This window comes from Erpetoichthys calabaricus, chromosome 3 (genome assembly GCF_900747795.2).
Source record: "Erpetoichthys calabaricus chromosome 3, fErpCal1.3, whole genome shotgun sequence".
NCBI lineage: Eukaryota > Metazoa > Chordata > Cladistia > Polypteriformes > Polypteridae > Erpetoichthys > Erpetoichthys calabaricus.
Window position 1 is genome coordinate 275,904,962 of NC_041396.2, and position 26,540 is coordinate 275,931,501.

At 39.4% G+C, this 26,540-nt stretch overlaps 1 protein-coding gene across 2 annotated transcripts in view; it reads left to right on the plus strand.

The window, feature by feature from the left end:
* hdlbpb (high density lipoprotein binding protein b) overlaps window positions 1-26,540 on the plus strand; it is a 163,412-nt gene that overhangs the window by 91,431 nt on the left and 45,441 nt on the right. For both annotated transcript variants that reach the window (XR_007934582.1, XM_051925431.1), the window contains exons 7-14: window positions 1,191-1,406; window positions 6,959-7,165; window positions 11,807-11,914; window positions 12,081-12,185; window positions 12,289-12,367; window positions 16,549-16,688; window positions 17,092-17,196; window positions 21,806-21,919. Coding sequence is in view for 1 of the 2 variants with exons in the window: in XM_051925431.1 (XP_051781391.1) it covers window positions 1,191-1,406; window positions 6,959-7,165; window positions 11,807-11,914; window positions 12,081-12,185; window positions 12,289-12,367; window positions 16,549-16,688; window positions 17,092-17,196; window positions 21,806-21,919 (1,074 nt within the window). In the remaining variant the exon portion in view is untranslated. The remainder of the gene's footprint in view (window positions 1-1,190; window positions 1,407-6,958; window positions 7,166-11,806; window positions 11,915-12,080; window positions 12,186-12,288; window positions 12,368-16,548; window positions 16,689-17,091; window positions 17,197-21,805; window positions 21,920-26,540) is intronic.

The following is a 26,540-nucleotide window of genomic DNA, read 5'->3' on the forward strand; positions in this document are numbered from 1 at the left end:
ATATAAAATACATACATACTGTATAATAAAATGAAAATTGCATTTACTGTACTTTCATGCTTCACAATAACTTCCTTTTCCACCTTAATCATTAATATTACAACCTTCCTGTTAGGCTTTGCTGCTTCCACGCTCTTCTTGGATGCCATGGTTAATAGGTCAGGGTTATATATACGGTAAAAATCCTGTTATAGTGAATACTGAATTAACACAATTTTCAGTATAACGAATACTTTCTCTGGGCCCTTACAAAAGTTCAAACAAAGTCATGTTAAACAAATTTAGTTTTTTTATGAAATGTAAATTTCAGTATAACAAACATTTTTAGGGCCAAAAATTGCCACAGAAGATAATAATGCAATGTAAAAAATACTTAATTCCGCACCTACACTTTCCGTACCAAGTCTCGCCAAGCCTGCAACAGGCTTTCTCAAAGAAACAGTCTTTTGCGAAGTTTCCAGTCTTGTCTAAATGAGCATTTGCATACAACAAGCAACTCTGTTTGTGGTGTGAGTGCAGAAAGGTCTTATTTCTCATCACCCTGCCATACAGATGCTCTTTGTGCAAATTGCGCTGAATTGTAGAACGATGTACAGATACAGCATCTGCAGCAAGATGTTCTTGCAGGTCTTTGGAGGTGATCTGTGGGTTGTCTGTAACCATTCTTACAATCCTGCACATATGTCGCTCCTGTATTTTTCTTGGCCTGCCAGACCTGGGTTTAACAGCAACTGTGTCTATGGCCTTCGAAGCACGGTGTAAACCGTAAGTTTAAATTAAGCTTATAGAAACGCTTCCTCTGCCGTTTGCAATACCATATTCGCGAGATACAAGTTTAATGAGAAGACACGAGGTATAAACGTGATTTGGATCACTTTGTAATGGAGTTAAAATTGCTGTAGCGAGAAACTTTGAAGTGCCGGGTCTTAGCTAACATTAAATAAAGCCGTGGACATCGCAACATCACACAAGAGAGTGGCTCACGTGAACTGACTGAATGCAGGTCATTCATTGTATTTCAACTAATTAAATCTAAAGAAAAACTGGAACCACTAAGGTGTTCTAAAACTTTTGACTGGTAGTGTATATATTCTGGTTATTTATAAATTCCTTGTCCATTTCTTTGAAGAACAATTTAACATAACTTGGATTTAGTTTTGTCTGACTTCTTAAAGTTTCTTTTTCCAAAGGACAAACGGGCTGTTGAACGGATTTGCCTAGAGAAAGCTTTCCATCCTTTTATTGCCGGAGCCTACAACAAACTGGTACAGGAGATCTGCCTCGAGACAGGAGCACGTATTAACATCCCTCCACCTAGTGTCAACAAAGATGAGATCATTATCACTGGAGAAAAAGAGCCTGTGGCACAGGCTGTTGCACGCATCCGCAGCATTTATGAAGATAAGGTAACTTTTAACCAGATACATTTCTAGTTAAAACTGGTCATACAGTGGGACTTAAGTTTTTATTTATTTTTGCCATTTGTGTTAGAAGTACAACTCCTATCTACAGGCTGGTATTTCCTGAGTAATCTGTGCTTTAATATAAATGGGATTCCCTTTGGCTTTTTTTTTAACCTCTTATGGGAAACAACAATATTTATTTATATAGCACATTTTCATACAAAAAAGTAGCTCAAAGTGCTTTACATAATGAAGAAAAGAAAAATAAAAGACAAAGTAGGAAATTAAAATAAGACAACATTAGTTAACATAGAATAAGAGTAAGGTCCGATGGCCAGGGAGGACAGAAAAAACAAAAAAAAAAACTCCAGACAGCTGGAGAAAAAAATAACATCTGCAGGGGTTCCAGGCCACGAGACTGCTCAGTCCCCTCTGGGCATTCTACCTAACAAAAATGAAATAGTCCTCTTTGTGTTTAAGGTTCTCACGGAAGGACTTGATGATGATGGTCATGCAGGCTTCTGGCTTTTAATCCATCAGTGTTGGAACATCACGGTGCTTTGAGTAGATAGTTGTGGCGCAAGCCGCCACCACAAAGTAACCGGAAAAAGAAACAGAAGAGAGAGTAGGGGTTAGTATGGATTTTAGAGCCATCATGAATAGTTTTTATCATAAATTGGATATACAGAGTATCAGGATTAAATTAAAGTGAAGTTATAAGAAAGCCATGTTAAAAGTGCTCCACTGTTTCAGCCTGGCGAATTCCTATTGGCAGGCTATTCCAGATCTTAGGTGCATAACAGCAGAAGGCCGCCTCACCACTTCTTTTAACTTTTGCTCTTGGAATTCTAAGGAGACACTCATTTGAGGATCTAAGGTTATGATTTGGAATATAAGATGTTAGACATTCCAATATATATATATAAGATTGGGCAAGAATATTTAAGGCTTTATAAACCATAAGCAGAATTTTAAAGTCAATCCTGAATGACACAGGCAACCAGTGTAGTGACATCAAAACTGGAGAAATGTGCTCGGATTTTCTTTTCCTAGTTAGGATTCTAGCAGCTGCATTCTGCACTAGTTGCAAACGATTTATGTCTTTTTGGGTAGGCCTGAGAGGAGTGCGTTACAGTAATCTAGTCGACTGAAAACAAAAGCGTGAGCTAATTTCTCAGCATCTTTCAGTGATATAAGAGGTCTAACTTTTGCTGTGTTTCTTAAGTGAAAAATTGCTGTCCTAGTGGTCTGATGAATATGCGATTTAAAATTCAGATTACAGTCAACAGTTACCCCTAAGCTTTTTACTTCCGTCTTGACTTTTAATCTTAATGCATCCAGTTTGTTTCTAATAGCCTCACTGTATCCATTATTACCAATCACTAAAATTTCAGTTTTCTCTTTATTTAGCTTTAGAAAATTATTATTCATCCATTCAGAAATACAAGTAAGACATTGCGTTAGTGAATCAAGAGAATTGGGGTCATCAGGTACTATTGATAAATACAGCTGTGTGTCATCAGAATAGCTGTGGCTCACGCTGTGCCCTGAGATAATCTGACCTAACTGGCAGGTCATATCAGAATTACTTGGATGTATGTTTTTAAGTCAGACAACTCACATCCTGAGAATCATTTGATACCGTGGCTACAAACATTTTCAGAATGTTTTCTTGTAGCCTAAACCACAAGGTAAAGAAAAGATAAATAAAGTCAAGCAATTACTCTTGTGTTACGTCATTTATTTACTGTACTGTTTCAAAGTAGTGTACAATATTGATATGTGGAAGGAATTATTAAAGGTGACAGTACAGCCAACAAAAAACAATGTTATCAGATAGAATAAAAACTCTTTTAGCTTTCCTGTGACTCCATGATTATGATATTTAATTACTGTTTTCTTACTATAATCTCTTATACTGACTTATTATGGATAACAATGTTCTTGTTGACGGATCTGTTTCATATTTTTCATTTTACACAAGTCATGTATGTTTATTTTTAATATCACTTTCAGGCAGGCTCATGTTAGTTTATCTGTAGTATCTATATATATAATGCACTAAGGCAAGACAACCATGGAAAGCACGCCGGAAGGGGCATGGATTCACTAAGCCGCCGACAAGTAAGACACCCATGGCGCACGCAGGAAGGAGCGACGCCCACCAACTCTAAGACCATTGGATACGACGACAACTCGCAGAGCCACGCCCACCAACTCGGACGCGATGCCTTGGAAAACATGCCGTCATTTCTGTTTGTCTGTGCCACAGTCCACATGCAGCTCTGAGCCACGTTGACTTTTCATTAGTCAACCTCAGTGGAACCTTGGTTCACACAGAGGCAGCGTGAGAGAGTGACAGAGGCACACACAGGCAGCCCGAGAGAGAGAGCCACGCACACACAGGCAGCGCTACAGAGAGACAGAGGCACACACACAGGCAGCGCGACAGAGAGAGCCGCACAATCCTTTAAAACTGAGGTTAAAACACAATGAAGGAAGCAGTCTTTAAAAACCAATAAGCCCTGTGCTTCTTTTTCATTAGCATCTCACCTGCTTCACCGCCCTGCAATAGTCGAGACGCTTTCTCAGCATCTGACCTTCTCTGTGCCTGACTCCACTACTGTCAGTCGCCTGATTAAAAATGGTGAACTCCTGCAATGTTGCTATCTTGGTTGGCTTCCTTTTTTTCCCTCTGTGCATAAAACTCATTTTAAAAAAAGTGTTTATACAACTGCTGCAATGTTACAGAGAGAGAGAGAGGGCTCGTGTGCTTCTGAGAGACAGAGGGAGAGGGGGCTCGCGTGCTGCTGAGAGAGAGAGAGAGAGAGAGAGAGAGAGGGTGGGGGAAGGGGGCTGGGGAGGCTCGAGTGCTGCTGAGAGAGGGGGAGGGGCCTCGCATGCTGCTGAGAGAGAGGGGGAGGGGGGCTGGGGAGGCTCGGGTGCTGCTGAGAGAGAGAGGGGGGGGCTGGGGAGGCTCACGTGCTGCTGAGAGAGAGGGGGGGGGAGTAGGGGAGGCTCGTGTGCTGCTGAGAGAGAGAGCCTGCGCATGCACTGCACATGCCATGCAGCTGAGCAGGGAGCCTGGGTGTTTGTGTCAGTGTTATTCAATGTTTTTACTATTACACTGTGCATTCTATGGTGTAATGATTAACTATATTTGTGCTTAAAAATCTTTAAAAAAATATATTTACATACAGTTCGTATGGTCTGGAATGGATTAATTGTATTTACATACAATCCTATGGAGGAAATTGCTTCGGTTCACGACCAAATCGGTTTACGACCAGAGGTTTGGAACAAATTATGGTCGTGAACCGAGGTTCCACTGTATATTGAGTCTAGAAAACATGATCAGCAAGTCTTTGATAGGCTGCAACAAAATGATGAAAGAACGGGCACATTTTTTTCTCTGAAGCTGGGTGGGTGGGTGTTAGTTAGTTAATTAGTTACTCGAAGGATTTCAAGATTTAATATGCACAAGCGGTAACACTGCAAAAGCAGCCCAAACCAGAAAAGACGGCTGGCAAAAAGTGGCTGACAATTAAACGCGTGTGCATTGTACTTACTGAAAGCGGCGTTACGGATTTTGCAAATGTTCATTTTTTCCCTCTGCTTAAAAAACATTAAAAAAGCGGCGTGATTATGCGGCGTATACTACACCGCGGGTTGGTATGCAGCGTGTAAAACAGTTTGTTTGTCGCGGATAATTTGCCTTTTACTTTAACACGAAGACAATTTCCTGTTAGATTTGCCTTTGCGATGACAATTGATAAGGCACAGGGCCAAACTTTCAAAAAGATGTGCATGTATCTGCCAAAACCAGTTTTCAGTCACGGACAGTTGTATGTTGCTCTCTCCAGAGTTCCATCTTTTCATTCACTTACTGGTATGCCTGCAGGAACACGTGCAGTGAGCGAGAGAGAGCGAGCGACACACACACACATACAGGCGTGCGAGAGAGAGAGCGCTGGACGCATAAGAATAATAATACTTCATTACATTGATATACCGGTGTTTTCAGTATTCAAAGCGCTATCCACACAGGGAGAAACCAGGAAGCGATCCCAAAATCTTCCACAGTCTCCTTACTGCAAAACAGCAGCACTACCATTGCGCTACAAGGCAGTTAAAGAATGCACTGGCCTCGATTTTGTTTTCACTTCTGCTTACAGCAATCGGATCGTAACGTGCATTGTTGCAATGTTACTTTTCTTGGTGGCTTATTACATTATGGATGTTTCACATGTTAATTTTTTTCCCTGTGCTTAAAAGACATTAAAAAAGTGTTTCTCAACTGTGACTCCGGAACAACTCAGTACGCAAGCTATATTAAGCGTCAACAACGAAGACTCGCTACACCTTAATGAACAAGTGCTGAAACTTATCCCTACCGACGAAGTAACTTTCACCAGCGTGTCCTCCATCGTCACAGACGATCCCGCTTTCAGTCACGGACAATTGTATGTTGCTCTCTCCAGAGGTCCACCTTTTCATTCACTCACAGTGGTATCCACAAACCCACCCCATTTGGACAACTGTATCGTTCAGCAAGTGTTCACCCATCAATACATAATTATGCGGAGTATGTTACGCCATGGGTTGGCTAGTTATTTCTATTTGCTCAGTATTTATTAAGAGCACACCATTAGCTGAATATCTTTCTGTTATTTTAGTGCTAATGGTTGTAGTAATAGTAGTAAGTAATATATTTTGTTTGCATGAACCTTGAACGTAAATCATTCAAGGTTGATAATTAAACAGTACTAGTTTCTGCATTACAAATAATATTGAGGTTAGACTGAACGACTAATCAAAGGAAGAATATGTCCTATATTTTCTTCTCCAAGTTTGGTTTTTACATTGTGTCCAATTCTAGTCTCCAGGGACCGTGTTTCACCATAAGTGGGTTGAAAAGCAAAATACTCCAGACCAACATTTCACTGACTAAACTAGCATTCAGGAGAATCTGTACATACCTGTGCCAAGTCAGAAATTGCCTCCTAAAGGCACTTGATTCAACAAATGGCCAATCTGTGCAACACTATAAATTCAATGGTATGGATTTGGTTACTGAGGCCATGAACACATAATTTACCTTTACGCTGTATGTTAAATAATTATTAAGGTTTATTATTGATAGTGTTTAAAATTCTGTTTATTCCACTTTTTTTAGGATTACTTTGCACGTTTATGCACATTGAAATACATTTGACAATTAGGCCAGTTACTTAGATCCTTTGTGTGAAAATGCTATGCCTCTTAAATGTTTAATGTTAAGAGACAAACTGTTGTCAGTGAAAATACTGGGCAACTCATTCAGGGTATAAAAGAAAACATTAAAACAACCAATGGTTTGGATCTCTTTTACAATAGTGAAAGCAGTCGCCAATATATTTAACCAATGACCTGTAAACTGAAAGCTAGGTCTTTCTATTTGCTTTTTTTAGGTTTTTGTTTCAGCATTTTTCATTTTATTCCTACCCCGTTTCACTTTTGTTTTTATTTTTCAATAGTTTTTATTTATGTATTTATTTGTTACTTCTGTTTCATAGAAACGCAAGACAACAACTATTTCAGTAGAGGTGAAGAAATCCCAGCATAAGTACATCATCGGGCCCAAAGGTAATACGTTGCAGGAGATACTAGATACCACTGGAGTTTCAGTGGAAATGCCAGCATTGGATTCTAGTTCAGAAACCATAATACTGCGAGGTGAGCCTGACAAACTGGGAGCAGCTCTAACTCAAGTATATGCTAAGGTATGTGGTTCTCTCTCTCTCTCTCTCTCTACACTGCCGTTCAGCTCATGTGTTATCCATATCCACAAATATAGGGGAAATATTTTAAATCAAACAAAGTGTTAATAAGTTCATCACACCTTGTCTATAGCCCACCTAAACAGTAATTGCTGGATTAGTATAAAATATTGTGTTAGCTAGAGCAGCTAAAATGAGCATCACGAAACTGAAAGCATTTTCAAAAATAGAAAACTTTAAATCCATTTAAACAACAAATGGAAAATTCTGTTGTTTAAACAGGGAAACCAGCCACGCTTTATGTGCAGTGATGAATGTTTAATAACCATAAATCAGGCACTTTAGGTTCAGGAACTGTTGAAGTGGAAGGCATTGAAGTGAATGAAACTGAGGTTAATTCAGTGTGGGAACAGCAATTACAAATCAGGCCTGCACATATCTCTCTGCAGGTTGAGTATCCCTAATTTGAAATCCCAAGACCAGAAGTGTTTCCGATATATTTGGATTTTGAGATATTTACATATACTTTATGAAGTACCATGTAAACACCCTTGATCAAGTATGAAAATGCAACCAAGGCAGCTAAATAACAGCTGATACGTATAATAATTACTGTATTTTTCACTCCTTAAGACGCACCTGACCATAAGACACATCTAGGTTTAGAGGAGAAAAACAAGGAAAAAAAGTATTCTGAACCAAATGGTGTACTAATATATTTAATAAAATATAGCAGAATAATATTTCAACCATGTAAAGTCAACAGCGGTATTAAGAACCATCATCACTGTCATTAACAAATGAGGAGAGACTTTAAGGTTCAAGCACTCTTCTAGTTTTAACCCTAACCCTAACCCTCAAGAACTCCTCATCGCTAGAGTCAGAATTTATGAAGCTCAGTTGCTCACAATCACTTTGCAGGAGCACGTACCTATCACGCAGCATAACCTATCCAAAGCTACCAGGGGACAAAGCATGTTTGGACCAATGCTCCCTGAAGTTATATCGCCAGTCTAGTCCCATCTCTATTTGTAATGCCGTAAAGCCCTTCATCTTGTCTTTTGTTGTGGGTTTCCACTTTGAAAAACGAGAATGCCATGCAAGCGCAGCCCGCAATTCAAAAAATTGCTCTACATACCTGTTTGCTTCGTCTTGACAGTAGCTGAAAGGCAGCCTCAGGAAAGAACAACCTGATGTAGTCCAGCGGCTGGTAATCTGTCGAGTCCAACAGCAAGCCATGCTGTCTTGTGAAGTCCGGTAGCCAGTTTGGCTCCCACGGATCAATGTCTGGGTATTCCTACCACACGAACCTTGCCATAGGTGCATCGGCTGCGCGATTGTGCTCAGCTGGAGCAGCATCGGCTGGTGTCAGATCAGTTGATGCCAGTTCCTCACTCTCTTGCTCGATCTTCTGATCACTGTCAACAAAATCAGATCCTGAAAAATCAGAGTTTGACTCAGCAATAATGTGCAAAACATAGTCTACTGAGTATTTTGTTTTCTGCACTCGCTTCACTCCCTCGTGAGATGTCAATTCCATCTTGCCTTTGTTTACATTTCGTAACTCACACACATGCAAGGATTAGATGCCAAGTCAATGAATCTAACATTCCTCCAAGCATAATAGGAAATGCCTGTAACATAATGGTGAGTTTTGTCACCATTAACAGCTGATTGTCGCCCTGTACCCCTGGATGTCGACTTTTGTCAGGTAATACACATCACGGTCTGTGACGCAATATTTGCTCCATAAGACGCACAGACATTTCCACCCTTCTTTTGGGGGAAAAAAAGTGCGTCTTATGGAGCGAAAAATACGGTAATTTCACTGACCTGTTGTTATCGTAATGACCTTCGCAGGTAAAGGAAAAGAAGATGTGATCCGGATAATGTAGTGTTTAGAAAAAAAAAAAGAGAGAGATTAAAGAAATGGCGAACTGATCTGTGTAGTTTTTCCCAGTGTCATGGCCATGGGGAACACCATCACCAAATTTGCATTGTGTCAGTTTGTTGGAAGGGCCGTTATACACAGAGAACAAAAACAAGACTCTTTCTTCAACCACTCTCACTCATGACGTTCACGTTGCCACGCTGTCATGCTCATTGCTTTTCCTTCACCACACCCCTCCTTCTTACTCATTCTTCTTGATCGTTTGATCCAGCTGCTTGCACCCTGCACATCCCTGTTGGCAGTTCTCATTTCTTTAGCCATCTCGCACAGTCACGTTCATTAACCCATCTAGGTCCAGTGCTGCCACATACATGGTAGTTATAGCTGAGTGACTACATTATAATGTGCGTTGACGTGACAAACATATTAAACCTCAAAAGTGAAGAATAATATATATAGACTACTAGCTTGATTACCTGCTGTTGCCCGGGCTATTCATAGTTGAAATATGAAACAAAATACTGTATTAATTTTAATTTGATTAGTATATCATAGTATGATATGATTACAGTAATCCCTCCTCGATCGCGGGGGTTGCGTTCCAGAACCCCCCGCGAAAGGTGAAAATCCGCGAAGTAGAAGCCATATGTTTATATGGTTATTTTTATATTGTCATGCTTGGGTCACAGATTTGCACAGGAATACAGGAGGTTGTAGAGAGACAGGAACTTTATTCAAACACTGCAAATAAACATTTGTCTCTTTTTCAAAAGTTTAAACTGTGCTCCATGACAAGACAGAGATGACAGTTCCGTCTCACAATTAAAAGAATGCAAACATATCTTCCTCTTCAAAGGAGTGCGCGTCAGGAGCAGAGAATGTCAGAGAGAGAAAAAAGCAAACAAAAATCAATAGGGCTGTTTGGCTTTTAAGTATGCGAAGCACCACCGGACAAAGCAGCTGCAAAGATGTACAATGTAAAGGTAGTCTTTCAGCATTTTTAGAGGAGCGTCCGTATCCTCTAGGCCAATGTGCGAACAGCCCCTCTGCTCACACCCCCTCTGTCAGGAGCAGAGAATGTCAGAGAGAGAGAGAAAAACAAACAATCAAAAATCTATACGTGCCCTTCGAGCTTTTAAGTATGCGAAGCACCGTGCGGGAAGCGTGTCGCTTGACAAAGCAGCTGCACAGATGGGAGCAACGTGAAGGCAATCTTTCAGCATTTTTAGACGAGCGTCCGTATCGTCTAGGGGTGCGAACAGCCCCCCTGCTCACACCCCCTCTGTCAGGAGCAGAGGTTGTTGGAGCGAGAGTGAGAAAAGCAAACAATCAAAAATCAATACGTGCTGTTTGATCTTATAAGTATGCGAAGCACAGTGCGGGAAGCATATCGCTTGATAAAGCAGCCATGTATAAGCCCAGCAAGGAAGAGAGCAATGTGAAGGTAATCTTTCAGCATTTTTTGAGGAGCGGCCGTATCCTCTAGGGGTGCGAACAGCCCCCTTGCTCACAATATAGTTGAGGAGTTTTATTTAATATGTAATACGCGCTCTGGTTGGGTAGCTTCTCAGCCATCTGCCAATAGCGTCCCTTGTATGAAATCAACTGGGCAAACCAACTGAGGAAGCATGTACCAGAAATTAAAAGACCCATTGTCTGCAGAAATCCGCGATATATATTTAAATATGCCTACATATAAAATCCGCGATAGAGTGAAGCCGTGAAAGTTGAAGCGCGATATAGCGAGGGATTACTGTATTATTATGTTATTATATATATATATTTTTATATTTTTTTTTTTCATTTTATATATACATTTTGTACTTATATATTTTATTTTATATATATATTTTGCCCGCAAGTTTGTCTGCGTGAAATTTAATTAAGGTCAACAGATCATCAAAAAACAGTTTAACATTTTACATATTATGGCTAGAGCACTTCTTTATAAACAATGTTTCTAGTCTTTTTTTCTTGTGCCAAAATGACCATGCTGCCGGGTGAGCTGACTCTTGATCATGCAACATAAAATTGACCATGTGAGAAACAGTCTTCCCTTCCCTTCCTGCAAAACTTAATGTCTGACCCTGAGACTTATTGGTGGTCATGGCAAAACAGACTTTAAGGGGGAACTGCAGTCTCTTGAATTCAAAGGGGAAATCAGAGGGTATTAAGGGTATGTGCAGTATGAGCACTGACTCCCCTCGAGCACATCCGGTCAATATTGTCGCCTCAATAATATTGCTTTTTAATGCTGTTACCTGCAGCCTGGTTCCATCACAGAGTTTGGGTGGGCATAGGTTTCGCAGCAACATCACTGGAGCACCCACTTTCAAAATAAGCCTATGGGTTAGGAGGCCTGACGGTTTAAGGTATTAAGAAATTCAACGGGATAGTTTGTAGCATCATCTGTATTTAGCACCGAATCTATCAATTTGTATTCCATTAAAGTCCCTTCAAAAGAGTTTAATAAGATGTCGTTGATCACAATTGCTTATTATGGATGTAAGCAATATCAGGATATATTTTGGAAATTAAGTCTTCCACAGTGGTGACGATAGAACACAGTTCTGAAGGCATGGTAAGTTTACCATCCAATTCTGGAAAATCTCCATGCCCTATTTTGAGCAACAGGAATGTCCAAGCAAATTATAGAAAAATGTTATTAGGTTAGGTTATTCTGAATATTATTTGGTTTGGCATATATATATATTTTTCTATATTTTGTTAACTTCAGTGTCTTGTTTCCTAAGGCAAAAAGTGTGATGGTGGCTAAAGTAATGGCTCCAGCTTGGTTACATAGATTTATTATTGGGAAGAAAGGACAAAATATCAGCCGGATCACTCAGCAGCTTCCTAGGGTGAGAGCATCATTTACCTTCAGTAAACCTGTTATTGTCTTGTGTTGGACCAGAGAATGAAGGTCTCTCCATCAAGATAATATTGCAGAGCATGAATCAAGGTGAATGTATATACTGCTTCTTAATGACTTCAGGAGATTTTATTTGCATTGCTATCTTTTAACAGGTTCACATAGAGTTTACGGATGGAGATGAGAAGATCACTCTTGAAGGTCCAACTGAAGAGGTTGAGCAGGCTCAGGCACAAATCCAGGAGATTATAAAAGATTTGGTCAGTAGACATCAGACTAGAATGAAGACTTCTTTTCTGAAATCTTGGAAGAGTTTTGTTCTTGTTTTGACTATTTGGACCATACAATTGTGTTATCTTGCAGCTTGTCAGAATGGATTACACTGAAGTGATGATAGATCAGCGCTTTCACAGGCACTTAATTGGAAAAAATGGCGCAAACAGTAAGTTCTGATTTCTGAAGCCCTTGACTTTGTTTTGCAGAAAAGTGCTATTTTTGTGAACAACATTCTCCAAATTGTCAAGATAAGTGGAACTAGTTGAGTTTTATTAGTTTAAGCAGACTGCGTTTGTCTGTTATCTTAACTTAATTGGAAGATCAGATCATATTTTAATCCATATTACTAACCGAGAATAAACCGGATATGGACGCAGGTACACGGCGATGGGACCATGAGACATACTGCGCAGGCGCCTATAGCGCGTGTCTCATAAACCGCAAGCGAAGTCGTATCCACCGCGAACGAAGGAGTCATGGCCCAAAAACGAAAGAGCTCAACTAACGTGAATGAGAAATGAAGCAACAACGCGCCCATAGCTAACGACTAACAACACAGCCACACAAAAAAGAGGATTCTGCGCTGCATCCCAGAGTCACACATAAGACACTACGTCCGCAAAGGTCCACAAAAATAGTACGGAAGACGCGAGAAAGTACGAAAGGCCCAGGCGCCTACAACACGCTTCTGAACTAAACGTCCACACTGCACAACATGGTCCGGGTATACAACCACAGAAAACACAGGCTCGACACCAGATGGGTAATAAGAATAAACGAACGCTCTGTATTAAACATACGGCATCCTCACACGTCCTAACCACACAGCATATGTGAATCACATTACAGTGATGCATTACTAACAGTACAACCACAGAAAACGCTCCGTATTAACAGTAAGTGCAAATATCCATATTACTAACGGTAAACAACGTATAACTAATGGAGACACGGTCACGGCTCCAGAACGATACAGCTTGACTAACGGAGCTACCTGGATAAAATCAATGAACGCAAGCGCCTACAACGCGTGTCTCAAATGCCACAAGCAAAGCAGACATGGCTCCAAAAAGTAGGAGCCTGACTGACGGAGATACAAAAAGAGAGTACAGAACCCTACACGTCCACACTACACAGCATAGTCAAACCCGACATAGTACGGAAGGAATCACATTGCAGTAATACCATACTGTATTTACTCACGGAAAACACAAACAGAAGAGGCTTCGGCGTCCCGCCCCACAGTCAAACCAGACAAAGTATGGAGTCCCCAAACGTCCACAAGGCACAGGATAGTCACACCCGAGAGAGTACGGAGGGCACATGCGCGTATACACCGCAAGCGAAGTAGCCACGGCTCAGAAACGAAAGAGCTCAACTAACGTGATTTTAACAGAAAGTGCAACACAACATATGTGAATTGCATTACAGTAATACAATATTAACAGTACAACCACAGAAAACACAGACTCGACACCAGATGGGTAATAAGAATACACGAACGCTCCGTATTAAACATACGGCATCCTCATACGTCCAAACTACACAGCATATGTGAATCACATTACAGTGATGCATTACTAACAGTACAACGACAGAAAACGCTCCGTGTTAACAGTAAGTGCAAATATCCATATTACTAACGGTAAACAACGTATAACTAATGGAGACACGGTTACGGCTCCAAAACGATACAGCTCGACTAACGGAGCTACCTGGATAACATCAATGAACGCAAGCGCCTACAACACGTGTCTCAAATGCCGCAAGCAAAGCAGGCACGGCTCCAAAAAGAATGAGCTCCACTGATGGAGATACAAAAGGAGAGTACAGAACCCTACACGTCCACACTACACAGCATAGTCAAACCCGACATATTACGGAAGGTGCAGGCGCCTACAACATGCTTCTAAAGCACCGCAAGCAATAACCCGAGATAGTACAGAAGCCCCAACGATCCGGACTCCACAGCATATGTGAATCACATTACAGTAATACAATACTATATGTACTCACGGAAAGCACAAACAGAAGAGGCTTCGGCTTCCCGCCCCACAGTCAAACCAGAGACAGTACGGAGTCCCCAAACGTCCACAAAATACAGCATAGTCACATCACATATGTAACAATTACCGAGACAGACAGTAATCTCTTTCAAATGTATTTCGGGTTACCCAAGATCAGGGGTTGGCGAGCAAAGCGAGCAGGGGGCGGAGCCCCCTAGTGAATAATTATTCCCAAAATACAGGTAATTCCAAAAGACTCAGTACATTTTTCTTGGAACTGTGTCACGTTTCACTTTCACTTGCAGAAAGCTAACTGGTGGTGATTTGGGACTGTAGATCTTCTCCTTCTTCTTTCGGCTATTCCCATTAGGGGTTGCCATAGCGGACTATCTTCTTCCATATCTTTCTGTCCTCTGCATCTTGTTCTGTTACACCCATCACCCGCATGTCCTCTCTCACCACATCCATAGTTCCATTCTCTTTACTTTCCTCCGGACACGTCTCCCCCCTCTTCTTCTCCTTCTTCTTCTTCGGCCAACAGTAACCCAATTTCCGCCAGCACTCTGTTGGCTAACAGTACTGGTGGCGGTCGTTGTTAACCCGGGGCTCGACCGATCCGGTATGGAGATTTGTATTGTTGTCCGCATATTGATTTGGCAAAATTTTACACCGGATGCCCTTCCTGACATAACCCTCCCCATTTTTCTGGGCTTGGGACCAGCACGAAGAAACACACTGGTTTGTGCATCCCCTGTGGCCGGGTTTACTGCGCCTTAAGATAATGGTTTATATTGCATTCACAACTGAGTTCAGTAACTGTGTTTATACAGGGTGCAATACTTGTCCATAACCTGCATCTAAATATGAGAGAAGGTCTTTTAGAAGAGTTAATTTAGGTTACTCAAATAATAAGCATCTAATTGATGTTCTCAGAGCTCCCACATTTCCCTTTTGGGTTTTTTGGGTTTGTCTAGCCAATAGATGCACTGTTAGTGCCAGCTTATCACCAAATGCTTATGTAGTTTTTGCCAAAACATTTCAACTTAAATCAAACGAGTCTGGTGTAAACGGTTTATTAACCTTTGGTTTATCATTTACATTCATAAGTAACCTTATGGTGTTTGCTGTATGTACAGTCTGGATACAGATCAGCCAGTCTAGTTCTCCCAACCAAGACGTGTACAGCGCCTGTATGGGTAGCCTCAGTTTCGTCACAAGGGTTGGCATTACTCAGTGCTGTAACCAAGGCTAGATTAAGAACCCTAGTGCCCCCTGGGTGACTTGTTGAATATAATTCCTTAACAGAGTGTTAATACTTTAAACAATGCAGCATGTGGGAACCTGGCCATTTAATACAGTGTGGTAATTCCCACCATTAATGACGCGCAGACACTCATTTAAATGAGCACTCCTTTTTGGTGATTTCATCCTGTGAACACATGATTGTTTTACCAAGCTTTGTCCCTCTTTTTTTTTCAGCCAAAAACACTGCATGAAAATTCTATAAAGTTATTTGGATGTCATTCCCTCTTAATGGTGTCACCTGATGTTGTTGGAACCTCCTAGTGATGCCACTGGGCAGCCTTTCAAGCATTAAAAGTAAAAATAATTGACCCTGTTGTTCACTGGTACACACTCAAAATGCACTGCACCCAGTCACAACTGTGAATATCTTCACACCTGCCTACTTATCTCCCCAGGGTTGCTGGAATAACTCCACCCCAACTCTGTGAATCTGAGTCTAGAGCCAGTGTTGCTCATGACTGTCACCCACTTGGCAATGTTTCTTTGTAATTGATATGCTCATACAACTGCACAACAGGGTTCTTTTGTCAAATTCTATTCCTGAATCACTCATTCATCATGTTCATCACTCCCAGGCCTTGTTTCAGTTGGCAGTGTTCTCTGTCTTATGGGAGAGGTTTTTAAAAGGTCAAGAAAAAATTTCTTTAACTTGCACAGCGGACAAGTTATTTTTCCTGTATGAATTTATGTCATTTATATGTTTAAAAACTCCCGGCTGTTCAAGCACAAATCATGTAATTACTTGCACAACCAATATAAGACTATAAGGAATGGGAACCTTAAATGATATTACAAAAATGAATTAGAAAGATAATTTTTCTAACAAAATTAATTCATAAAATAATATAACCTTGAGCCATCCTGCTAATTTATTTTTCATTTATCTTAAGTCACAACCAATATAAGACTATAAGGAATGGGAACCTTAAATGATATTACAAAAATGAATTAGAAAGATAATTTTTCTAACAAAATTAATTCATAAAATAATATAACCTTGAGCCATCCTGCTAATTTATTTTTCATTTATCTTAAGTCAATCGCATTAAGGAACAGTACAAGGTACTGGTGCGGATTCCACAGGATGGTGACAGAAGCAACCTGGTACGCATTGAGGGGGATCCCCAAGGTGTGCAACTTGCACGGAAGGAACTGCTTGAGATGGCATCACGTATGGTACGAATTAAATTGTCTCTGATTATGATCATTACTCATGACTATGTTAAACAAAGTAGCTCATGATTTTTTTAAAGAACAGTTGTTTGTAGAGCAGGGACACTATAGATGGTTTGTGTCTTTACTACAACTGAGCTTTTATTATTTATTTTATTGTTTTTTTTTTTTTGTCTCAAAATGAAGTTTTTGCCTGTGGTTTAGTGTAGCAAGGTCATGTGCTTATTTCATTAATGGACATTGATACAAAACATATTAGAGAAGGAACTCTTGCATATCATACACAATACCTATCTATCCACAGGATTATTCTTTCTTTGATGTATATACAAATTATACTGTACTATGGTAAGTTAAAAAAATATGGGAAAGTAACTTTTTTTTTTTTATATATAAATAAATGTAGGAAAATGAGCGTACCAAAGACCTGATAATTGAACAACGATTTCATCGGACTATAATTGGACAGAAAGGCGAAAAGATCAAAGAGGTTCGGGATAAGTTCCCAGAGGTATTATTGTAATTTTTTTTATAATTAGCTTCTAATGTTCAAGTTTGTCATAGTATGTATGTATGTATATAGTACAATGAAATTCTTAATTGCATCTCTTCTCAGAATAGTTGACATTTATACAGTACCAGCAAAGGCACACACACAAAAAAGCTTACTAACCATGCGTCATATGTACATGATTATATATTGTGAAGATCAGCCTGGACACAGACAGAGATGCAGACTCACAAGTCCCAAAACAACACGCTTTTATTTTCTTTGTCAGCTCACAGTGCACAAACCAGTAACAATAAGCTCAGTCCCTTTCCTTTCTTCTTTTCTTCCCTCTTTTGGCCTCCTCCACTCCTCTCCCGCAAGCTCTGTCCTCTACCTCCTGACTCCTGCTCCTTGAATGGAGTGAGGCAGCCCCTTTTATGTTTCACCCGGATGTGCTCCAGGTGCACAGTGATGATTTTCCTGCAGCACTTCCTGCGGCTTATGGCAGCACTTCCTGGTGTGGCGGAAGTGCTGCAGTCCAGGGTTTAATAAATGTCCAGGCGCCCCCTTGTGGTGGCCACGGGGCTCCACAGGGCAGGGCAGCTGCCCTTTTGTGTACCTGGGGAGGTGTTTCTCTCCCAGTCCTTCCCTTCTCCAGGTGTCCTAGCTAGGTAAGGGTCCCAGCTGTCCGCCACAATATGTATACACATATATATACACACACACACATACACATACATACATACATACACACATACATACATACATACATACATACATACATACATATACATATACACAGGTGCTGGTCATAAAATTAGAATATTGTGAAAAGGTTCAATATTGAAGACACCTGGTGCCACACTTTAATCAGCTAATTAACTCAAAACACCTGCAAAAGCCTTTAAATGGTCTCTCAGTCTAGTTCTGTAGGCTACACAATCATGGGGAAGACTGCTGACTTGACAGTTGTCCAAAAGACGACCATTGACACCTTGCACAAGGAGGGCAAGACACAAAAGGTCATTGCTAAAGAGACTGGCTGTTCACAGAGCTCTGTGTCCAAGCACATTAATAGAGAGGCGAAGGGAAGGACAAGATGTGGTAGAAAAAAGTGTACAAGCAATAGGGATAACCGCACCCCGGAGAGGATTGTGAAACAAAACCCATTCAAAAATGTGGGGGAGATTCACAAAGAGTGGACTGCAGCTGGAGTCAGTGCTTCAAGAACCACCACGCACAGACGTATGCAAGACATGGGTTTCAGCTGTCGCATTCCTTGTTTCAAGCCACTCTTGAATAAGAGACCGCGTCAGAAGCGTCTCACCTTTGGACTGCTGCTGAGTGGTCCAAAGTTATGTTCGCTGATGAAAGTAAATTTTGCATTTCCTTTGGAAATCAAGGTCCCAGAGTCTGGAGGAAGAGAGGAGAGGCACAGAATCCACGTTGCGTGAGGTCCAGTGTAAAGTTTCCACAGTCAGTGATGGTTTGGGGTGCCATGTCATCTGCTGGTGTTGGTCCATTGTGTTTTCTGAGGTCCAAGGTCAATGCAGCCGTCTACCAGGAAGTTTTAGAGCACTTCATGCTTCCTGCTGCTGACGAACTTTATGGCGATGCAGATTTCATTTTCCAACAGGACCTGGCACCTGCACACAGTGCCAAAGCTACCAGTACCTGGTTTAAGGACCATGGTATCCCTGTTCTTGATTGGCCAGCAAACTCGCCTGACCTTAACCCCATAGATTTTCTATGGGGTATTGTGAAGAGGAAAGTGCAATACGCCAGACCCAACAATTCAGAAGAGCTGAAGGCCACTATCAGAGCAACATGGGCTCTCATAACACCTGAGCAGTGCCACAGACTGATCGACTCCATGCCACACCGCATTGCTGCAGTAATTCAGGCCAAAGGAGCCCCAACTAAATATTGAGTGCTGTACATGCTCATACTTTTCATGTTCATACCTTTCAGTTGGCCAACATTTCTAAAAATCCTTTTTTTGCATTGGTCTTAATTGATATTCTAATTTTCCGAGATACTGAATTTGGGACTTTCATTAGTTGTCATTTATAATCATCAACATTAAAAGAAATAAACATTTGAAATACATCAGTCTGTGTGTAATGAATGAATCTAATATACAAGTTTCACTTTTTGAATGGAATTACTGAAATAAATCAACTTTGTCATGATATTCTAATTTTATGACCAGCACCTGTATATTATAAAAGAAAATCTTGAGACAATACTATTGTCAAGAGATGTTTTCAAGTCCCGCCCTCCTCTCAACCATTTCCGGTTTAACGGCCCACGGTCCTCTAACCTCTCATTCGTGTGAATTCTTTTGTCAGACACAATTCCTGCGCTTTCAGCTCTTACAAATTTTTTCATTTTCCTCACTTTAAGTTCCCAATAAAAGAAGACTTACTATGTCCAAATCTTATTGAAGAATTTCATCCCAAAGGGTTATCAACAGACGAAATGAGTACATGGGCAATCATAGCACTGAGAAATGATGAAGTCAAACGAATTAACGTGAAAATTGTCAATGAGTTACACGGCAAATTGGTTAAATACATATCAATAGACTATGCTGAAACAGTTGGTGGTGATGGTGCGGAAGATGAAAACATCAAATTATAAGATCTTGTAGAATATCTACAACCGTTAACATAGTTCAGTCTTCCACCGGCAAAATTACTGTTGAAAGAAGGATGTATAGTAATGTTATTGCGTAAATTATATATGAGTAATGGGCTATGCAATAGGACACAATTAGTTGTATTCAAAATTGGTCGAACAATTCTGACATGTAAAATTTTAACAAGCGACAATAAAGGTAATGTAGTACATCTTCCGCGGATAACATTAGACACCAAGGGAGATCTTGATATGCCATTTGTATTAAAATATTTACTGTTTCCTGTTAGAATAGCTTTGCTGTGACAATTAACAAATCACAGGGACAAACATTCGAAAAAAATCGGTTTATTTATTAGAGAGAAAGAAACGATATTCACTCACGGGCAGTTATACATTACGTTGTCACGATGTAAGTCCAAACACGGAATCAAAAGTCAGTGTGATATTGACGAAAAGCTAATTCCAAATATTGTTTTTACTGAAGCTTTACAGTAAAAATGTAAGTTTAAAAAGTATTTGTGTGTTAATTTCAAAGCCAAACAGAATGAAAACTTATAACGCAACGAATACCTCTAATGAAACATGAAACATAATTTTCTTTCAATTTATTACGTTTTACTATGGTTAATTACTCACTGTAATGTAAAATAGTTAGTTCTATTATGCATATGTAACAATTCCAATGAAAATAACAATCTGTTTAAATTGTACATCTGCTTCCCCATGTATGAGCAGTAGAGCCGCAAAGTAGCTATATACCTGTATATACCTGCAAATTTTTGTTTACGATGTTTGTATCTCTGTGTGTGCACACATATATAAAGTGTGTGTATATATGTGTTTGGTAAGTTACAATATTTATTACTGTGATCGGGTGTTCAAAAATCTGTAACTGAATTGACTAGTGAGATTCCCATTGGGTCCTGTACTTTTTGCCAGAAGGAAGTAGTGACAAAACCAATTGACCAAGAGCACAGAGGTTTTTAATTTTATAGTTTACCCTTCTAAGGCAGTAAGGTGAGTGTTGCTTATGTCTTCAACAGATGTTCACTGGGTGCCAGTAGTATTTGGTGCTTCTTTAATTGATAATTGTTTTTATCTTTACCAATAGATGGAGGAAAACTTATTACAGTCTTATAGTGTAGTTACATTTGCTGCTTGTGTTGACCAATGTGGGTTAACCATACAAAGAAAAGCTGTGCATAGTCCAGTAAGAAAAAAAAAGAATAATTTAACTCACAACTTTGCAGATAATTCACTAAAGTTCTGAGACCTGATTTATTAGAGTAATTAATTTATACACTACTGAAAAATGAAATTTGAAGCATAGAGCACTATACAATAGATTCAGTTAAACATATTAAGAAAAATTGATTGAACAAAGCTATTCTTTTTGTATGTTTACTTACCAGTGATTACTGTTATGGAATATGTTGTCTTCTGTATTTGTTAGTCTCTTTAATGGATAAAATGTACTCCTTCCTTAACTTTTTTTTATGGGTTATCTTTCAACATTTCCACATTTAACCTTTGCCTTCTGAATTATTACTGTTATTTAATTATCATGTTAAGTGTTGGCCTTAACTTATGAGTGGCTATCAGGTTTCTCAATTTAGGCAACTAGTCACCTGCTATATGTGTTTACTTTTTCAGGTGTTAGTCTCTTTTTCTTTTACTTGTACTATTATGTTTACAAGTTATAATAGAGTAGTAGCTGAACGATCAGAAAAACTGTTGATAAGGTCCTTTTCCAGCATTAAGGTGTATGTAATGCAATCAAATGAGATATGGTAGTGTAGTAGTTGGCCTTAGTGCTATATTTTTTTATTTATTTTATTTATTGGATTTATACTGGCCCAATATGATTGAGTAACATGTGATTGGGTGTACTGTGATGGATTGGACTGTTTTTGTGCCTGCAGCTGCTGGGATAGTCTTTTCCTGACGTAATTAATATTTTTAATATATTTTTTCTTGTATACTTAAGGTAATCATCAATTTCCCTGATCCATCTCAGAAGAGTGACATCGTTCAACTTCGTGGTCCCAAGAATGAAGTGGAGAAGTGTGCCAAGTATTTGCAGAAGGTCATTGCTGAATTGGTAAGGCTAATTGTGGTTTCTCTGTTTAAGTAAGGTAAGACAAACACTAAATCACTAGATGTTTCTTTTCTAATCATAGAGGTATTTCAAATTGAACTTCAAAACATGAACTTCAGTCTTATCATTAAGGTGTGCATATTAAGCCATTGTTAGGAACACCTGCTGAAGTATCCCTTGTGTTTTTTTGGACAGTTTTTTGAATAACACTACTGAAATTCTGTAGACATATGATACCTAATATTGTGATATCTAGTCACGAAAATGATGTGAAGCCTCCTAAAAGACCCATAAAGATAGGCCCGTATTTTCACCAACCCACACAGGTGACACACACCCAGTCGAGCTAACCACAGATACAGAATTTCAACAAAGAATATTTATAAATTAGCGTATTTCTTAACAAAACAGAAAAAAAGAAAACTTGCTCAAAGGAGGAAAAAATAGGCAAAAGGAGTTGCCTAAAAGAAATCCTACGGTGAAAAAAGTTCCAATTTACATTTCTCAAAATCCTCAGAACAAAGCAAGAAGTCAAAAAAAAACAGCAAATCAAGAAACAGTAATGCTTACCCAAAGACTTGAATTATAAACTGAAATGAACCACTGGATGAATCTCTTCTTCTGGCATCCAGATAAAAACAGAAGGGAGCATAGACATATATAGATAGACCCCGCATTCACTGTGTTGCCCAGTCGACACGATATGTCAGCGCATCCGCCATATTGCAAGTGGCAAAGTGCCATTTAAACTAATACAGGTAGACGTGGAAACCGGGTTTTCTGATGGAAAAAAAAAATAACATTTAAAACAGTATCATTTACATACAACAGATTTTGGCGAATCGTTTAAATGCGTATTTATATCAATTTCTACACTAATAATGGCAATTATTAAATATAATGATAATAATAATAATTATTATTATTATTATTATTTATTAAATAATTCCTCCCATATAAGTAACATTTTTCGGACTGCCTTCTTCCATCTCCGAAACATTTCTAGACTTTGTCCTGTTCTTATGCAACATAGTACTGAAGTATTGGTTAATGCCCTAGACACCTCATGTATAAATTACTGTAATGCTATTCTATCTGGCATCCCGCAAAAATGTATCCATTGCTTACAACTTCTTCAAAATTCTGCTGCCAGGATAATAACCTGCTGTTCTAAATTCACTGAACATATTACACCTATTCTCTCTCAACTTCACTGGCTCCCTGTTAACTACCGAATACAATACAAAATACTGCTCTTAACATTTAAAGCTCTCCACAACCTCACTGATCTCGTACAGACTTACACTCCTCTCGCTCATTCAGATCCTCATCTGCAGCTCTACTTTCTGTACCACACATCAATCTCAGTTCTATGGGAGCTTGAGCGTCCTCTCATAGTGCTCCTCAACTCTGGAATTCTCTTCCCTTTCATATTCATCAGCTCGATTCAATAACACATTTTAAAACTACCCTCAAAACTTATCTTTTCAAACTGGCATACCAATTGTGAATTTTGCATTGTTACTGCCAGTTATCTTTGTTTGTTTGCTAATTATTGCTTTTAGATTTATCATTTTCTTGTTTTAATTTTACAAATGTTTTATTGTAAGGTGACCTTGAGTGCTAAGAAAGGCGTCTATTAAATAAAATGTATTATTATTATTATTGTTAATTATCGAGGCGAAAACTTGACCAATGTCTGAAAGTCAAAATAGTAAGACTGCAACTGGCAGTCTGGTCTTTCTTTTAACAGTGAAATGATACAGTCAATGACAAAAATAAACAATTTTATTGTATACAAATTGGATTAATTTCTGAAAACATTTCATTCATTCCTCTCTGTCTCTCTCTCTCACACACACGCACACACACACAATTTGGTTACTTAAATATATACAGGATAGGATCTAAAATCCATGAAACAGAACTGTCTTACATGGCTTTTTCTGTGTGTTGCCTCTCTGTAATTTGAGAGTATTCAGTTTGGCAATATGGTGCAGCCTTAGTTTGTGGAAAACAGACACAACTAAAGATATGAGCATAAAATGATGGTTGTCAATTTCAAACTGTGTTTTCTCAATGTGCTTCTTGAGAAAAAGCCAGAACAAATTGATTGATCAAAGATACACTGACAGCTTGCCCTAATGTTGGCTGTTGGATAACACGCTCAGTTACTTTGACCACCTTGACTGTACCCTCAAAAGGAATGATCAAACCTCCTTTGTTTTTTACTGTGAGCAAGTGGTAGCTTTGATCATATGATGCCGGTACAGCATCTGTTACCAAACTAGCACGGCACACATCACAGGACATCTTTCTCAAAATCCTGTCTAAGGGCTACCTCCCACTGCTTCCTCAGGTGGATTTCTTTGGGAAACCTTCAAAGTTTGACAAATGTTAACAGCTAACAACAATCTACATAGTTAGTGACTAAATACATTTAGCCAAAACATTGCTTGGAGGCTCACTTGAACACATAAATGCATAGCTTTGCTAGCTTAGCCTGGTGTAGCTAAAGTTAAGATTATAAAACAGGATTTTCTAATGGCCAAATATAACCAAAACATTTGTTCAGCCTTACCTATGAAATGTAATTCCCCCGGGATCTGGTTTGGAGCGTACAGCGGTTTGTACAAGCCCAGCCAGCACATGCGTGAGGCATCTTTATTCATTACTTCACTCCACAGCAGTGCCACTCGCAATATGGCGGCGACGTTGCCGTACGATGCTGCTGGTCATGCGGTGTCTAGTAATTCTATGTCTATGGAAGGGAGAACCCAGCAGTGGTTTGGTCAGAGTGGCCCCGTCTCCTGGGGCTCTACCCACAAACACATGGAATGATGGCAAATTTAAAATGACAGTACATAATTGTGAGTCTGAGTAGTGTGTGTGTGTATATATATATATATATATATATATATATATATATATATATATATATATATATATATATCTATTATAAAAAAAAATCCTGCAGAGAAACAGTAGGGTGATCTTCACGTTAAGATCACGGAAGACACTTAAAAGACCCACTAGACTAAAGAGATTGGCCACGGAGAGTCTCACGGGGACCTTAAACATGAGACTTTGTGCCAAGAGATTGATCCAGGATCGTCTTGCGATGACGTAGATCATGAGATTCTTGCAAGACACATCCTACTTACAACCAAATGAGACCATGGTCATCAAAACTCTCAGTCGCGTTTTGGCTTTGAGCACACACCGATCCAGGGCTCTGAGCGCATATAAAGCGTATAAGGACAATACGTTATACTGTAGATGACTAAGCGAAGAAGAAAGCAGCACGGAGAAAAGAGACTCAAAAGCGTTGAAGAGACAAAAAAGAAAAAGAATAATCTAGGTGCAAATTCAGAAAATAAGGAAAGTAATTATCAGCCCGGAACAAGTGGATTTGAAAAAAAAAGCACATCCAATCCGGATGTTGGCGCTATACACGTGCAGAGCAGGTTAGAGATTATGAAAGCAATGGAATTCGAAAGGCTCAAAAAAAAAAAAAAAACATTGGCACAATAGGCATGTGGAGAAAGTTAAAGAATATGAAAGTAGGAAAATTAGAAAGTATAAAAAAAAGAAAGTAAAGATCGCAGTAGCGCAAACAAATGGAAATTATTACTCGAAAAAGGGAGAATAATCACCATGGACCAGGTGTCATTGAAACAAAAGCAGGATAAAGTGAGGTCAGAAATAAAAGACAGAGTAGAAAACAAAGTAAAACGTCATAAAGAGGTTAAAAAAAAAAGGGGGCCAAACACATGCAAAGCACGTTAGAGATCATCCATCCATCCATCCATTTTCCAACCCGCTGAATCCGAACACAGGGTCACGGGGGTCTGCTGGAGCCAATCCCAGCCAACATAGGGCACAAGGCAGGGAACCAATCCCGGGCAGGGTGCCAACCCACCGCAGGCGTTAGAGATAATGAAAACTGGAATTCAAAAGCCTCAAAAAAAATGTAGGTGCAAAAAACATGCAGAGCAAGATACAGAATATGAAAGCAGAAAAAAAACGACAGTGTCAAAACAAAGAAAGTAAACATCGCATTAGTGCAAAGAAAGAGAAATTATTACTCGGAGAAATAACAAAAAGGCGAATAGAGATCGAATATATGGACATAAGTGATATGTCAGAAGTATGTAAATATTGTAAGGCTTTGAAGTTTAAGTCAAGAGAATTTCAAAAACGGAGTTTACCTCACATGCATTTATTGGTTACTTTGCAAAAAAAATTATTAACTGCTGATGATTTGGATCGTTTTGTCTGTGCTGAAATTCCATACAGAGAAACGTTTCCTGAATTATGGTACAAAGTCATTAAACACATCTCACAGGGATTGGCAAGCGAAGCAAGCAGGGGGGCAAAGCCCCCTAGTGTACATTGTGTGTGTATATATATATATATATATATATATATATATATATATATATATATATATATAATGTATTATAAAAAAAATCTTGGGAGGGAGGCAAGACGTGATCTTCTTGGAAGACACTTTGACATCCCACGAGAGACACTTTAACGTCCTGTGAGAGAAGGCAGTGAGACAAAAGGACAGCTGCTGTACAGGCTTTTAAATGATCGACGCGCAGTGAGACAAGCAGAA